Source organism: Dama dama, chromosome 4, assembly GCF_033118175.1.
Source record: "Dama dama isolate Ldn47 chromosome 4, ASM3311817v1, whole genome shotgun sequence".
NCBI lineage: Eukaryota > Metazoa > Chordata > Mammalia > Artiodactyla > Cervidae > Dama > Dama dama.
Genome location: NC_083684.1, coordinates 34,830,365 through 34,848,593, shown reverse-complemented (window position 1 = coordinate 34,848,593; position 18,229 = coordinate 34,830,365). Strand labels below are relative to the sequence as shown.

General features: G+C 37.1%; 1 protein-coding gene across 3 annotated transcripts in view; it reads left to right on the top strand.

Annotated features, from left to right (window-relative positions):
* CDH8 (cadherin 8) overlaps positions 1-16,953 on the top strand; it is a 393,451-nt gene extending 376,498 nt beyond the window's left edge. For all 3 annotated transcript variants that reach the window (XM_061138647.1, XM_061138648.1, XM_061138649.1), the window contains 2 exons: positions 12,661-12,912; positions 14,864-16,953. In XM_061138647.1, the coding sequence (XP_060994630.1) occupies positions 12,661-12,912; positions 14,864-15,357 (746 nt within the window). In that variant the 3' untranslated portion in view covers positions 15,358-16,953. The remainder of the gene's footprint in view (positions 1-12,660; positions 12,913-14,863) is intronic.
* Positions 16,954-18,229: the final 1,276 nt, after the last annotated feature.

Sequence of the window (18,229 nt, the reverse complement as noted above, 5' to 3'; positions counted from 1 at the left end):
CCATAACAAATAATCACAAACTGAGAAGTTTAAAACAACAGAGATGCATTCTTTCTCTGTGTAGGAGCCAGAAGTCTATCAAGGTGTTGGCAGCATCACAGTCTCTTTAGAGACTCTAGAGGAGAATTCATTCATTCATGCAGGCATTCCATGGCTATGGCCACATGTCCACATCTGCGTCTGTGGCCACATTCTCTCTTCCTCTTCTCTGTGTTAAGTCTCCCTCGGACTTACTCTTATAAGGACACATGTTACCAAACTTTCTTATAAAGATACATGTTATTGGACTTAGGACCCACTGGGTAATCCCAGATAAACTCTTCATTTTAAGATTGCTAACTTGATTGCATCTGCAAAGACCCTTTTTGAAGGAAGGTAACATTTATAGGTTCCAAGGAAAAGGACATAAACATGTCTCCTTGGAGGTCACCATTCAGACCACAACACTAAACCCCATCTTCATACGTCTAAGAACAATTTTCCTTTTATATTATCCATTTAGAAACAGTATATGTAGGGCTTCCCTGGTGGCTTACAGTAAAGAACTCATCTGCCAATGCAGGAGACAGATGTTTGATCTCTGATCCACATGCCATAGAGCAACTAAGCCCGAACCACAACTCTTGGGCCGGTCCTCTAGAGTCCAGGAGCCGCAACTCCGGAGTCCATGTGCCACAACTACCGAAGCCCTTCCATCATAACTAGAGAGTAACCCACTCTTGCCACAACTAGAGAAAATCCCGGGCAGCAATGAAGATCCAGCACAGCCAAAACCTACCCCGCCAAAACAGTGTTACGTAACTTCTTAAAGAATTTTGGAATATGCTTAAATTTCATAGATTACTTTAACAAATCCTAACTTTTGTACAGTGAAAATCATAGCCCATCCTCTGTACATTTCATCTGCCAGATGTCAATTTTGCAAATATTTACAGAATTGTAGTGCATGGTTATAGAGGAATGAGGTTTTTTTTTTCTGTTAAAAAAAAAAGTGCTAATTTTTTATATATGTAATTGTAAAATGTTGGCTAAACATTAACTTTGGAATTAGTCTAGGAACTTCAAAAGAATTCACAGTGATAGTTTTTCTAAAGTCAAAGTTAACCTTGGTCAATATTTTATGGCCAGATATATATACATTATTATCACATATTAGGAGATTTGGATGGAGAAAGAAATGGCAACCCACTCCAGTATTCTTACCTGGAAAATCCCATGGACAGGGCCTGGCAGGCTACAGTCCATGTGGCCACAAAGAGTCAGACATAACTGAAGCGACTAACACATGTACAGGAGATTTGGAAATGAATCAACATTCGGACACAACTGAGCAGGCAACATTCATATAAACATTGAGATTATTGACATCAGGTGGTGTGGTGAATGACCTAATGAGGATAAAAAGGGGAGGAAAGGATGACAAATGATCTAATTAGGTGACTCAGAATATCCAGTTGCATGTGGCACAATTGGTATATTGGTAAACTTTCAATGAATCATGTGGAAAATTATAATGGTACTAGAGGAGACTGGCTTCACAGAGTTTAACTTTTATCAGTTCATTACAGTCTGATTGTTCCCAAGCAGACTTAGTGTTTGGAGTAAAAAAAAAATGCAGTGGAAATGCTATGATCTATGCATCATATTCCTAGATATCATTACTATATCGGCATATAGCTAGTATGTTGAAACCAATGGATTTGGTATCTTTATTGCTTTGCTAAGTTTTAGAAATAAACAGACACAACACAGTGTTAACAACTTAATTAAATCTCTTGTCCATACCAACTGAGCAGAGCAGCATTTTCCCTTTGTTTTGGCCTTCTTGCCATTTCCATTCCATTTGATTTAACCAAGAAAAAATGAATTAAATTTGCAAGTAAAATGACAGGAGACATTTCTCAAAAAGGCATAATATCTACTGATCTTCTTTTCATCTATTCCTTTGTCATAAACATTTGTCTGGCAAGTGCCTTCATTAACTCTGACTCCTTGTTGCTTTTGCTTGTATCTAACAGGATAAACAATAGCTATGATTCTATGATTTCAAATTAAGGGGACCTAGACCAAAGTAAACTTTCTGCATCAGGGCAAAACTAAAAGATAAACTACCCTGAAACAAATAGAGAATTTAGATTTGCCGGCTTTATTTTATCTGAAGAAAAAGACAATGTAGAAAGAAATGGGATATTTAAATAATATCAACAATAATAATGGCCACTATTGTTTTATTAAAATACAAAGAAAATAAATGGAAGGAAGGGAGGGAGGGAAGAAGGAAGGAGGAAAGGGAAAGAAAAGAAGGAATATGCATATAGAACTAATAAGTGACTATAGCATTATCTAGGTGTTAAGCATGTTACAGCAAAATACTTCAGACTGGTGGCTTCAACAACACAGTTTTTTTGCAGCCCCAGAGGATAGGAAGTCCAAGATCAAGGTGTAGGCAAGACAGGATTCATCCTGAGCCCTCTTTTTTTAGCTGCTTATAGAGGGTCAGCATCTCTCTGTACATTCTCATGACATTTCTTTTGTTGCCTCATGGACAGAGAAAGAGCTCTCTGACATCTCTATATTCTGTAGACACCATTCTACAGGATCAGGACCCACCCTTATAAACTTGATGATTTCCTTCATCTCACACACTAGTAAAGTAATGCTCAAAATTCTCCAAGCCAGGCTTCAACAATACGTGAACCGTGAACTTCCAGATGTTCAAGCTGGTTTTAGAAAAGGCAGAGGAACCAGAGATCAAATTGCCAAAATCCACCTGGATCATTGAAAAAGCAAGAGAGTTCCAGAAAAACATATACTTCTGCTTTATTGACGATGCAAACGCCTTTGACTGTGTGGATCACCACAAACAGTGGAAAATTCTTCAAGAGATGGGAATACCAGACCACCTGACCTGCCTCTTGAGAAGTCTGTATGCAGGTCACAAAGCAATAGTTCAAACTGGACATGGAACAACAGACTGGTTCCAAATAGGAAAAGGAGTATGTCAAGGCTGTATATTGTCACCCTGCTTATTTAACTTATATGCAGAGTACATCATGGCAAATGCCAGGCTGGATGAAGCACAAGTTGAATCCAGATTGCCAGGAGAAATATCAATAACCTCAGATATGCAGATGACACCACCCTTATGGCAGAAACTGAAGAAGAACTAAAGAGCCTCTTGATGAAAGTGAAAGAGGAGAGTGAAAAAGTTGGCTTAAAGCTCAACATTCAGAAAACTAAGATCATGGCATCCAGCCCCATCACTTCATGGCAAATAGATGGGGAAACAATGGAAACAGTGACAGACTTTATTTTTTTGGGCTCCAAAATCACTGTAGAAGGTGATTGCAGCCATGAAATTAAAAGACGCTTACTCCTTGGAAGGAAAGGTATGACCAACCTAGACAGCATATTAAAAAGCAGAGACATTACTTTGCCAACAAAGGTCCGTCCAGTCAAGGCTATGGTTTTTCCAGTAGTCATGTATGGATGTGAGAGTTGGACTATAAAGAAAGCTGAGTGCCAAAGAATTGATGCTTTTGAACTGTGGTGTTGAAGACTCTTGAGAGTCCCATGGACTGCAAGGAGATCCAACCAGTCCATCCTAAAGGAAATCAGTCCTGGATATTCATTGGAAGAACTGATGCTGAAGTTGGAACTCTAATACTTTGGCCACCTGATGCGTAGAGCTGACTCATTTGAAAAGACCCTGATGCTGGGGAAAATTAAAGGTAGGAGGAGAAGGGGAAGACAGAGGATGAGATGGTTGGATGGCATCACTGACTCAATGGACATGAGTTTGAATAAACTCTAGGAGTTGGTGACGGACAGGGAGGCCTGGCGTGCTACAGTCGATGGGGTCGCAAAGAATCGGACACAACTGAGCGACTGAACCAAACTGAACTGAACTCCCTTAAAGACTCCATCCTCAAAGACAGCCACAATGGTGGAGGTGTACGGGGTGGAGTCAGGGTTTCAACATATGAATTCTTGAGCTACACAAGTTTTCAGACTATAATAAACACTTATTATTTACTAAAGGAAATTTTTCTTATAAGGGTACTGATGTACCTTTGAAAAAAGGTCATTTGATTTCCAACTCCAAATGATTCAAAGATTGAATATCAAGAGGAAATTCTTTCTAGAAACCAGAGAAGATACTTACTTGGATTAGGAGCCCTTTCCTGAATGTAGGACTAAGTCATCCAATTTCTGCTCAGTAAAACAGAATTCTGGTGTGTACCTCTTTAAATGATGGTGTTTCAGATATTTTAGAGCACTGTTTCTTCCTCTCTGAGTCTTCTCTACTTGAATATAAGCATCCTCCATTTAGTGCTCATTTTACAGGATATGGGGCAGGTTCAGGGAAACTTGGAAACCATCAGTATTTCTCTTAAATTTCCATATAAGACCCTGGCTATATATTCTTTCCAATAGCCTGAAACTGAACCTTCTCACTGACTTATTTTGAACCATAATATAATCCTGTATGACAAAATAACATGAATGGAGATAAATATGAGTTCCACAAAATATGGATAATGATTACTTGCTTATTCATTTATTCAGCAAATATTTGCTGAGTATTCATTATGCATCTTAAATTGGTTATTTGGTTCTTGAAAGTTCCCTAGTTCATTTCTGTATCCCCAGTGGTCTATCATATCCCCATTATGACAACATTATTTTGTGATGAGTGTTTTGATGAAATTGAAAAGGTTTTTAAAAGATTATATAACTAATTTATCTGGGGAGATTGGGGACAACTAGTAAAGGAAATTTTCCCCAAAGAAGTGATATTTAAGCACAGACATAAAGATTGCCTAAATATTAATAATTCAACTTAGGGCTAAGGAGGGACAGAGATATTACCAGGCATAAAAAAAGAGCAAGTATAAAAGCCCTGAAGACAAGACGCTTAACTCAGAAAAGACCAGGAGGGCTAGAACAAAGAAAGAAGAGAGGCAAGACCAAATAAATGCAGGTTAAACAATGTGACTAATGTTGTTATAGGCATCTTTGTTCTGGGCCAAGTCCCGTGCTGGAGACCGAGAGTAGAACTGTGACAAAGGCTAGTCTTCCTCAAGGAGTTTAGAGTCTAGCAATATAATACACAATGTATTGAATATTATCTATTTGTTTCCATAAAGTCAAACTATTGCACAAAACTTCTCAGAGCTTAACTTTAAGATGGCTGCCTTTGCTACAGCTTCTAGCAATTTCCAGTAAAATTATCACAAGTGTTCTGGAATAACCCAGTGGCAAAACTAAGAATATAAGTAACTTTTAAAAAATGTATTTATTTATTTATTTGGCTGTGCCAGGTTTTGGTTGCAGCATGTGGGATCTAGTTCCCTGACCAGGGATTGAACCTGGGTCCCCTGCGTTGGGAGCACAAGTCTTAACCACTGGACCACCAGGAAGTCCTCAAGTAGCTATTTTTATTCAATATTATTCTGTTGTCAAAATCTGAACGAAATTTCATACATAATGGCATAACTGCAATGTGCTTCTGAAAGCAATCAAGTCTATGCACCTACTGTTTACCTGGCCCTTTCTTTACTATTTATTTGGTGTGGACCTTGTATTACTCAGACAGGAGAAAGGAACCCAACTATACCACTACTTAGGCATATTGTGATTTTAAGTATGCCTGGTGCTATTAGTCCACCTTAACACCCTTTCATGATCTTTCCTTCAATTGTTGGTCATAAACAGAAACAAAGGGGTGTGAAGTATGAAGCAAGGTTCTGAAAATGGAGTCATTCATCTTCCTTGGTATAAGGCTCATAAGCAAAACATTATAAAAGGATGAGGAAACAAGAAAATCCCTAACTGGAAAAATAATGGGGAATATTCCACCTATTGAGAGTATCAGAGAACTAGGTGATAAGGTTGTTATGTTTCTATTTCAAGGCAACACAACTGCACTAGATGGGTAGCAGCTGGATACTAATCTATCCAGCTGGATATTAGTCCACACTAGAGAATTTAAGAGTCCACTCTCTTCTTAAATAAATCTTGACACAATATTATTCTGTATTTGTCAAACTCTGTAACTATATACTCAACTTCAAGAGATATAATTTAAAAAAATCATTATGTGTCTATGGACTTGCAGCAATCATTTCATCTTTTTTGTTTCATACATTTTCCAGTTTTATAAAATGTCTGTGTTTTCTCTCTAATAAGTCATTATCAAGGTATTATCCTCTTACATGTGTTATGCTCAAAAAGAAAAAAAATGCAGTAACTATAATTAAGATAAGAAGCCACAGGATAGAGCAGGTTAAGTTTCCAAGACAACAAGATAATATAAAATGGAAATGCATCTACACATGAGGGACTGTAATGGAATGTTTTATAAATAACATAATAATATAACTGAAATCAAGTTTAGAGGTAGTGAACATCTAAGTCCTTGATATGACTACTTTTCCCCTTTACATCATTGTGAAGCAAATAAATGAAAGAAAAAATTAAATTGAAAAAACTTAGAGTACACTTTTATAAACAGTGTCTTCAAATAAGCACCATCAATTATCTTAATGCTGAAAGTCAAAAGCTATTTTCTCTTTTTTTAATATCAAGATCAAGGTACAGGTGTGTACCATAATTTCTCATACTAAAAACTGTATTTGAGATTCTTGTTAGTATAGTAAGATAGAAGAAAATTCATATAGGCCTTAACCCTATAAGTATCCCTCTAAGCACTGCTATAGCTACATCCATTAAATTTTGATTGACTGCATTTCACTTACGTTGTCTCATATTTTTTTTTAATTTTCCTTTTGATCCTTTTATTAAGTCATTGGTTATTGAGGAATGCATTGTTTAATTTCCATATATTTGTGAGTTTCCTCCAATTATTTTCTATTATTGATATCCAATTTCATTCCATTATGGTCAGAGGATGCATTTTGTATTATTTATATCCTTTTAAATTTATGGAGGTTCATTTTATGGCCTAGCCTATGATACATAAGGCAGAATGCTCCATGTGTACTTGAGAAGAATATTCTGTTGTTTTTGGATGGAGTATTCTATTAACATGTTAGGTATAGTGGATTCATACTGTTGTTCAAATCTTCTATTGCTTAGATATTTCTAACTAGTTGCTTTATCCATTACTGAAAGTATAATATTGAGATACCAAATCATTACTTTGGAAATCTTAGTTATTATATGCTCAACAATATGTTATGTATGCACAGTTCTATACAGTTGCTTTTTAAAAGTTAAGAGAAGAGAAAAATTATGCATTTATACTGTCTTCTATAACAACATAATTACTTCTCCTCATGCTCTTTTAGTGTGGAGTTGAATTACCATCTGGGGTTATTTGTTATTTGCTTTCAGTCTGAAGAACTTCCTTTCTTTTTTCTTTTAAGACATGTCTTCTCATGACAAATTCCCTCAATTTTTTGTTTATCTGGGAATATCTCTATGTCATTTTTTTTGAAAGACAGTTTCGCTGAATATATGATTCTGGGTTGAAAGTTTTTGATTTGAGCATTTTAAATGTGCTAGCCTTCTTTCTTCTTGGGTCCACTGCTTCTATAAAAATTCAGTTGTTAATCTTGTTGAGGTTCCCTTGGAAGTGATGAGTCAACTTTCTCTTGCTTTCAGAATAGTCGTCTTGTCTTTTAGTTTCAGTATTTTTTTCTGTCTCTTAGTGAGTATCTTTGTGTTTACCTTGATTTTTGTTGATTTCTCAATGTGGAGACTAATGTTTCCAAAAAGTTTTGAAGTGTTTCAGTCGTATTTTTTTCCTTTCTTTGTCTCCTAGTATTTTCATTGCAGGTATATTGGTGCAATGTTGTACCATATATTTCTAGGGCTCTATTCATTTTTCTTTTTTTCCCTATATACTTCAGTTTGCAAAATTTCTATTGATCTATCTCCAAGTTCACTAACGCTTTCTTTTGCCAATTAAGATTTACAGTTTAGCTATTATAATTTTTCATTTAGTTACTGTACTTCTCAACTCCATAGCTTCCATTAAGTTCTTTTTAAAAAACAATGTCTCTCTCTTTATTTATATTCTCTACGATATGAGATCGTCATCATGCCTTCATTTCTTTCTTTAATGGTTTACTGTAGTTCACTGAACACATTTACAGTGGTTTCTTAAAAGTCATTGTTTAACTTGACTCTTGTTTGCTCTCATGGAGCAAATCTGCTCCCATCTGCTTCCCCCCTCCCATCCCCACCCCCAGGGTATGGGTAATGCTTTCTTGTTTCTTTGAATGTCTTATAATCTTTTGTTGAAAACTGGACATGTTTAGAGAATATATCATAGTAACTCTGGATATTGACCCTTCAGCCAACACATGCTCTTGTAGTTTGTTGATTTATTTGTTTAGTAACTGGCTGGATTATTTTAGTGAAGTCTGTTTTCCCTCTACAATGTTAAGCCTCTGATGGTTCACCTCAGGGGATCCCAGCCTCGGGTTTGCCCACAGTCACCAGCAATGGCAGTGGTTTGGGCAGAGTTCTCTCTTTCCTTGACTACATCCAAGTTGTTCAACTTCACTAGTTGCCAGATGCTTTCTCTGTTGTTTTTAATTTAGAAATCATCTAAATTGTTCTATAGACTAATCCAACCAAATCTGGGCTCCTTCAGAAGGGTATTTCCCTCAGTGTTTCAGAATCGTTCTGACCCAAGCAGGCTCCTCTCCAGCTCTTTTCTAGCTTCTAGGTTCCTAGGTTCTCTGCTTCTCAGCTGAGGCTAAGCATTGAGCCGCGGGCTTTGAAGCGGAGTTGGAGACGACGCTGTTTTTCTCGGAGTGACACGCCTACTTTAGGAGCGGGGCACTTGACGTGAGGGCACAGTGGCCTCAAGTCTTTTTGGCGCGGCTGTCCCAGTGTGAAACCACTGTCATAATTCAGGGCAAGCACAACGGATGCCCTGTATTCCCCGTGAAGTCTTGCCGAGGCAGAGCCTCTGCTGCCCCAGCAGGGGCGGCAAGGAAGAAAGGAACCCTGCCTGTCCACGCCGACTCAGAAGCTAGTCCGCCAGCAGGTGGCCAGGCGCAGGGTGCGGACTGGTGACCGCCGGCAGCTGCCCGCGGCGGCAGGGAGGAAGCCGTGTGTTCTCGGCGGACGCGGCCTGGGGTACGGTGCCCACCTCGCGGGGCTGAGGGAAGCGGGGAAGACGCTGGCTACCAGGCTCTGGTCCAAACACCGGGCTCGGGTCATTCCTACCAGGCCCTGCTACGTCTCCTGAATCAATGCTTCTCTGTTTGGTGCCCTTCTCCAGAGCTATTTCCAGAGACGTGAGTTTGCTTAAATTTTATTTTATAAATTTTACAAACTGTAATTCCAGTTCCACTGTGGAATTCCCCACATTATCATGCTCCTCATATGGATCTCTGTGTTGAGATATATTCTTATAAGTAAAAAAAAAAAAATGTTTTAGAGGGTGACTGAAATTAAATCCAACATATAAAAGTTATGCTTTATACACTAGCAACAATGAGATGAAAATATAATATTAAAAGGTAATAAGTACTAAAGCAACTATATATATATGATACTAAGTGTAATGAAATATGTGAACATCTCTTGCAGTTAAAATGAAAACATTTTAAATATAGTAAATTTAAAAACACACAGTCTTGATAGAGAAGACTAAAGCTGTCAATTCTCTTAATTTATTTACATCTTAATATAATTTCAAGTAAAACTCTTACAGGAATGTTCATGGAACTTGGTAATCTATTCTGCATTTGTCAGAGATGAGCAAATGAGCAAGAAAAACTGAAATATTCCTAAAGAAGAACATAATGGGAAAAACAAACATCATGATTTATTATAAATTTTTCATACATAGAAAGCATAGTATTGATACAAGATTAGAAAAACAGAGTCCTGGAACATAATAGAGAGACTAAAAGGATGAAGATACACAAAATTTTGATTTGTGAGAACTGAGAATTGAATGTCAGTGGGTAAGATAAATTGCTCCACAATTAACCTTGGGAAAATCAATGATTGGTACAGAAAAATATCAATACCATACAATTGCTTAAATGTGAAAGGGAACATTATGAAAAGTAATTTTTATGTAATTAATAATTTAAAAAATAAGGCTAAATTACTAATCATTAAAGAGACTGATAAAAATGACTACATTGAGATTAAACTTTTAATAAAATGAAAAGGCATCATATGTTTTAAAGAAATAAAGCAGAACTTTATTGAACATATTTGCAACATGGAATTTAAAAGAAATATGTATTTCAACTACCTGAATTTGAAGTATGTGGAACTGCTAACATTCAATGGCTTTTTTGGGGTGTAAAATAATGACAATTCAATTTGGCCTAATAAAACAATGAATAATAAATGTAAATACCAACTGAAAATATGGTAAAAATATTAATAGGCAAATAGGCAATTGACTTTGCCTGGAGGTAGCAGGTAAAAGTTATCATAAATGACCCATGGACTTCCTTTACTTAATCAATAATTTTCTTTATATAGAAAGAGAGCAACATACGCAGATACCAGGAATAGTGAAAGAAACAAATAAGTATGAGTTAGGTCTAAGACCCATCAATACTTTTCTAAGTAATAAAGGAGATAGCTTTGTTCTGCAATGAGTAATACTCCTGCTGCAGTTTCTAAATTATCATTATAGATTGTTTAAAGAGAGACTGTGCAAAGATAGTTTTTCATATAAATAATGTTAACCACAAAAAGACAAAAGCCTCCATTGTAATTTTATTAATTGAATCTCAAAGAACAATTCCCATCTTCTGTTTTGAACTATGGTATATGAAATCATCCACAGATATTCCTTGTACTAATTAACTGTACTCAAACTTGTCTCACACTTTCTGGAAATATAACACACACAGCTATATATTTGGTGTCTGTTTTAAGATAATGTTCTCCTGCTTTTAGCTTAGTGGCATTTCCTTCTATGTCATGCAAATAAAGATTACCAAACTAGACCATTTGGAATATCATTGCTTACTTCCACTAGAGATCTCTTTTCACTTTTCAAATTACTAAATAATGAGACACAATCAGAAATAACTTAGAAAAAAACTGTTAACTCAGATTTTTTTTTTCTCTCTAACTGCTTACTATCAAGACACTGTAGGTCTGCATATATCTTAAAGAAAGCAAAGACAAATATAATTTATACATTTATCTTAGGGAATGTCTGTCACATTTTTTGAATTCTGGTATTGGCTTCCCTGGTGGCTCAGATGGTAAAGAATCTGCCTGCAACGCAGGAGACCTGGGTTCGATCCCTGGAGGAGGGCATGGCAACCCACTCCACTACTCTTGCCTGGAGAATCCCCATGGACAGAGGAACCTGGTGGGCTACAGTCCGTGGGGTTGCAAAGAGTCAGACACAGCTGAGCGACTAAACACAGCATAGCACAGCACATTGTACTACATGGTACAGAAGATTTAACACATTTACATAAAAATCATTTGAGTGGAATGTCTATCTGTTCATGTATTTGAGTATTCTGGAAATCACTGGGACATCTATGACCAGGAACTATACGGCAGTGGTTTGGAATGTTTGCCTTAAAATGCAACAATGAGGCAGATAAATGTTCTGGGGTCTGCAAACTTGTCAATATTTGAAAAAATCCCACTGAAATAATCATTTTGCCCAAATAGTACTGCACACATTGATCAAAGTTACGTTTATTTGTTTTTGGCTTGAATATCAGTATGAAATAATCAGTGTTCCCATCTGAATAGCCCTATGTCATTTCATTAATTGAAATGAGAAAACAGACTAATAATATATATGTGTGTGTGTGTGTGTGTGTGTGTACATATATATACATATATAGCTACAGTTCATGGCATAGGGATGAATGACAAAAAGTTTGGGGTGAAATTTTGAGATTCACAGGGCTACCATGGGACCAATCACTTCTCACTAGTCAGTTCTACTTTGAACTGAAGTATGCCCTTAAGTGTCCTTAAGTGTTGCTCCAGATAAACAGTATACATTTCCATATAATTTATACATGAAAAATGGATCACCTGCTCCTATGACTTCTCATTTAATTCTTATTTGTGTAACCACTACAGGTCTCCTCTACAGAATTTTAAAATATGTGGCATATCTCCTCCAATTGGCAGTAAATTGGACTTTTGTTGTATATTAATGTAAATGCTCTAGAGCATAAATGACTCTTTTTATATTAATAGGTACCTGTGGGAATCAAGTGTACAATACATTTTGTATGCCATACTGTCATAAAGTCTATCTTGTAACACAAAGCTTTTCAAATATGGCTTTCAAATGTGGTGAAATTATAGTCTAGTTTTCATTGTCACGATAAAGAACATTAAACTTATTTATGGGGACTTCAGGTAATTTGTGTTCTATAAAAGGACACTTGAAGATTATTTTTGCAAGAGAAATCCTTTGCATTTACAAGGTGAGGGTAAAGCTCCATTAGTTTATCCTGAGGCCATCATCATTAAACCTGTTAGGGTGTGTACGGTCCATGCCAATTGGGAAAATGGGAAGAGGGAAGAAGAAGAGAGCATGAGTGGTTCAGTGGAGTTGGGATTGTCATGAAGAGTGCAGAGGATTTATGAGCTAGAAAAACAAGTGTTATTCAGGTAGCCATTTTGAAATGATGCAAACTATTTTAATTTTCATTTTTCCAGATAATTCCCTCAGCATTTTGGCAAAGCATAATGGATTCAACCGCCAGAAGCAAGAAGTCTATCTTTTACCAATCATAATCAGTGACAGTGGGAATCCTCCTCTGAGCAGCACTAGCACCCTGACCATCCGGGTCTGTGGCTGTAGCAGTGATGGCGTTGTCCAGTCTTGTAATGTTGAAGCTTACGTACTTCCGATTGGACTCAGTATGGGCGCCTTAATCGCCATATTAGCGTGCATCATTTTGCTGCTAGGTATGTACTTCTTCATAGCCTAATAGTCACCATTTTTCTGGTTCATAAATGACTGTAAATAAGGACAGAAAACCCTAACTCGACCTAGAAAATCCTAGTCAACATTCTTTGGAAGAAAAACTCTTTTCCACTTCTCCAAGCTTTGAGGTCACCAAGAGGGAAAAAAGGAGTGTAATAGTATATGTCCAATTGGAGAGAAATGTTCATTGCCTTTTTCAACTCCATCACCCGTGAAAAGATAAACTACGAATAATGGTGGTGGAAGTGGGGATGGACCTTTATGTGGTTACAACAGTAACTGTTATATAAAAAGACCCACAGAGCTTCTGATGTACACCAGTTTACTTCAAGAGGGGGCTTTCATATGGCCAAAATACTCTTTTATCTTAATAGTGTATGGGTTGGGTTGCTGAATCCATCCAATCACAAAATTTGGTGAGATAAGATGAAAGCAAGCAAACAAACAAAAAATACCTTTTCCTCAAAATTGCATTGTGTTTCTCAGATAGTTTTCTTGACACTAAAATCAAATTAAGATGAAGACTACAAATTTAAAAAAAAAAATTTTTGTAACTTTTCTGCTAAAGAATTCAATTATAAAAATGAGATTAGACAGTAAGAAAACACACAAAAGGGAAATTATTCATACATCTTATCCTGCCCTTGGAAAAAGGTTATGTCAGTTACTACCTTCCTGGTTACATCAGTTCTGCTCACCCAGTATCTTGTATTGAGCATCATTTCCTTCCACATTTGGTGTCATTAGCCCAAGTTTGATTTGGCTGATCTGGCTAGTTTTTTTTTGTTTGTTTGTTTTTTTAATGCATTCCTCTCCCTTTCCCCACCTTTAGTTCTACTTTACCAGGTAGAGGAAAGCTAGCACTTGCCCATTCAAAGCTGACATTCACCTTAATATAGCACTTTGTCTGTGAATGAACATTATTTTATTGGAAACAGTCTTGAAGAACTGATTAGAAAAACACAAAACATACTCAATTTGATCTATTCAGCTCCTTTTTTCTTTATGAAGAGAGGCACAGAGTCAAAAAATATTGAACGACCTGCCCAAGACACACAGCAAGTTAGTCAAGCTATCTGTGCTGTTTTGTGTTTGTGTTATTCACTCCAGGGCTCCCAGTGGTAGTAAATGTAGACTTCACCATGAATAGATGCAAACTTGTTCTTTTAACCCAGCTTCTTCATCACCAGTCAATAAATAGAAGCAACCTAGAATAATATTCACTCAAAATTCTGCCCATACTTCAGAAACACGTTTCACTTAATTCCCAAATGAATGCATGAAAGGTACATGTTCATAAGTTTTTTTTGTGTGTGTTTATGCATTTTTTTCCATTTACTTTTATTAGTTGGAGGCTAATTACTTTACAGTATTGTAGTGGTTTTTGCCATACATTGATATGAATCAGCCATGGATTTACATATATTCCCCATCCCGATCCCCCCTCCCACCTCCCTCTCCACCCAATCCCTCTGGACAGTATGGTACTGGCACAAAGACAGAAATATAGATCAATGGAACAGAATAGAAAGCCCAGAGATAAATCCACAAACCTATGGACACCTTATCTTTGACAAAGGAGGCAAGAATATACAATGAAAAAAAGACAACCTCTTTAACAAGTGGTGCTGGGAAAACTGGTCAACCACTTGTAAAAGAATGAAACTGGAACACTTTCTAACACCATACACAAAAATAAACTCAAAATGGATTAAAGATCTAAATGTAAGACCAGAAACTATAAAACTCCTAGAGGAGAACATAGGCAAAACACTCTCTGACATAAATCACAGCAGGATCCTCTATGACCCACCTCCCAGAATATTGGAAACATAAGTTTTTAAATAATGCCCCTTGCTCAACATATACGATGTGTTACTTGTGAAATTATATGTCTGTCTGGCTACTTGTTATTTTGTGTTTTTCCTACAGTCATCGTGGTGCTGTTTGTAACTCTGCGGCGACACAAAAACGAGCCACTCATTATCAAAGATGATGAAGATGTGAGAGAAAACATCATTCGCTATGATGACGAGGGAGGAGGGGAAGAAGACACAGAGGCTTTTGACATTGCAACTTTACAGAACCCAGATGGAATTAATGGATTTTTACCCCGTAAAGATATTAAACCAGATTTGCAGTTTATGCCAAGGCAAGGGCTTGCGCCAGTGCCGAACGGTGTTGATGTGGATGAATTTATAAACGTGCGGCTACACGAGGCAGATAACGACCCCACAGCCCCGCCATATGACTCCATTCAGATTTATGGCTATGAAGGCCGAGGGTCCGTGGCTGGCTCCCTCAGCTCTTTGGAGTCCACCACCTCAGACTCGGACCAGAATTTTGACTACCTCAGTGACTGGGGTCCCCGCTTTAAGAGACTGGGAGAACTCTACTCTGTCGGTGAAAGTGACAAAGAAACTTGACAGTGGATTATAATAAATAAATCAAAGGGACCTGAGCATTCTGTAATATTCTAGGGTCACTCCCCTTAGATACAACCAATGTGGCTATTTGTTTTAGAGGCAAGTTTAGCACCAATCATCTATAAACTCAACTACATTTTACTGTTGAACCAAAAAGTTAATAATAAAAATAAAAAAGTATATGTTAGGAGGTTATAAATCTTGTGGAGTGTGAATTAAAGTATGTGGAGTGTCTAGAAGTCTTTGGATATTTGATATTTACCTGACCACCAGAGACAAAGATTGGGATCCTGGCTCCTCTTTAGAGGAATGGCATATAAAGAGGAAAAAATCAAAATTAAAAAGGTGCTTTCTTAGAAAAATGGACCTGCAAGAAATTTGCTGCTGATACGTGTCTTCTGCGAGGATTTTTATAAATGCAAATGGTTTTTTCCCCTTCACCTGTAAGGATCCCTCCACTAATGATAAAGCAATACTTGGTCTGCTGTACATTCTGACTTTTTGGAGTTTTGGGAGGCCTCCTAGATTATACGGTACGCTGACCATACATTGTACATAATTGTTGGCCCCACTCATCAGAGACGGAATAGCATCTTTAAATATTGTGTCGAGCCTTAAAATATTCATGTTTGTAATCCATTCCAGGGTGGGGACTGCCAGCTCAGTGGTGGGAGGAGAGAAATCTCATTTGAATGGGCCTGTTCTCTGGAACCAGGATTACTCTTTCCCTCCAGTTCACCTTCTCCCACAAGGACACAAAGAGAAACTGTGTCACACAGTGGACTACATAAGAGGCAGATGGTTTTACTGCTAGCGCGTGAATTTATTTGTTTAATCCTCAAAATAAATATTTTATTGATGTCCATTAATGCTTTTATTTATTAAGGCTGGTAATTTATAGATTAAGGGACTATATGAAAAAAAAACTAAATTATATCCATTAATAATCCTTTAGATTGTTTTATATAAATATATATACAATGAATGTTTAATACATGTACATTTTGATGAGATGAGTATGGCAGGCAATATTATCAAAGGGAAGCTAATAGTCTCTTTAGAGTAGAAAGTGTTATTGTGACTGGTGATGGCAGGAGCAGCATTTTCCCAGAGAAACTTTTGGACTGTTTTCTATTTTGTTCATAATCCTAGTATTTGGTGTTTTTACAACAAGCACAAACATCTGAAAGTATATTGATTCATGTGAATATTTAAACTCTAGACTTTTAGATATCTACATAATGCCCTGCCCAATAAACATGCTTCAAGTTGACCCCACTGTTTTAGAGCAGGAACTGATTTGTACATAATTTTACTGCTTCTGTTTTTAGCACTTCTCTCCCTGATCTTCATGATGATGCACAGAATGTCTTAGACTCCAAAACAGAACTACACTAGAAGATGTGAGCATATTCAATTTGTAATGCAAACCTGCCATTTAGGAGTAGAAAATGTATGATAAAACTCAAGTACTACATGCAGATCATTTTAATTTTCTACTTTGCTTTAACGCAATATTGTTTATTTACTCCATGTATTGTATTCAGAGAAACTCCTGTATTGTTTCCTACTTTGTGAAATATATTTTTATAAATACCTTTGTTGTCATCACTTTTTTTTTCCCAATCAGATGGAGATTGAATAACAGAGTCATCAACTCTAACTAGAATTCTAGAATGTTCAACATTGGATCACTTTTTATTTTAAGGGTCTTTATTATAAAGAACCAGAGATGAGAAATGGCTTGGTGATGGTCACACAGGAAGATACCAACAGGGACATTAAAGGAACATGGGCAGGAACATGGTATATGTTAAAGCTAGTTCAGCTCCACTAGTTGGGGTCCTCCTGGAAACAAGCGCTAAAGCGGAGGTAGGAGTAAAAGGTAAAAGAAAGGAAACAGGATTGTGCAGGGAACTTTTTCAGACAAGGATGCAGATGTTAAAACGTCAGAGTAAGGAGATTAGGAAGAAAGATTTGGCAAGAGAACCTTAGACTGCAATGCAGACCTGACAAACTTTGGTCAGACAAATAGGGAGTTCTGAGGGGGTCCCATAAGAGGACTCTCTCATTGGGCAAAAACAACCTCCAGTTCCCCTGCCACCTCAGTCATTGGCTTGGGGTTGCCTGAGAGAAGCAGGGTTTTAGCTGGAAATCCAAAGGCACCAAATTCTGGATTGACTACATGGTGATTTAAAATGTTTAAATAGGGCTTCCCTGGTAGCTCAAACGGTAAAGAATCCGCCTGCAATGTGGGAGACCTGGGTTCAATCCCTGGGTTAGGAAGATCCCAACCAGAAGGAGAAGAGCATGGCAACCCACTCCAGTATTCTTGCCTGGAGAATTCCACGGATAGAGAAGCCTGGCAGGCTACATTCCATGGGGTCGCAAAGAGTTGGACATGACCGAGCAACTAAATATTTAAATATTACACTTAGAATTTACAACCCCCGAGTGCTCAGCAACTTAACCGACCCCTTACTGAGTTTCTTTGCCTGAGAATAGTTTATCTTTAGTACTTATCACTTTGACTATTGAACTCTTTTTCTTGAGGTCAAAATGATGATCTAAAGTGACTTTCAAATACACTAGGACTTGGCACAGTGACTAAAAACAAATACTCGGTAAATGTAGATCATTAATAGTAGTTGTAGTAGTAATAAAAATTAATATTCTGATGATGTCACACATTTTAATCCAAGGTGAGATTACTACTTCAGTTACCTCTTGCATCCTAGTCTCATTTCTAGTGTACTTTTCAGTGAAATGGCATAGGTTATAGGCATATAAATGTGTCTAACAAAAATTACACTATTTTTCAGGAATATAACATCCATATCTGCGGATCTTGCCAATAAATAAGATAATCTTC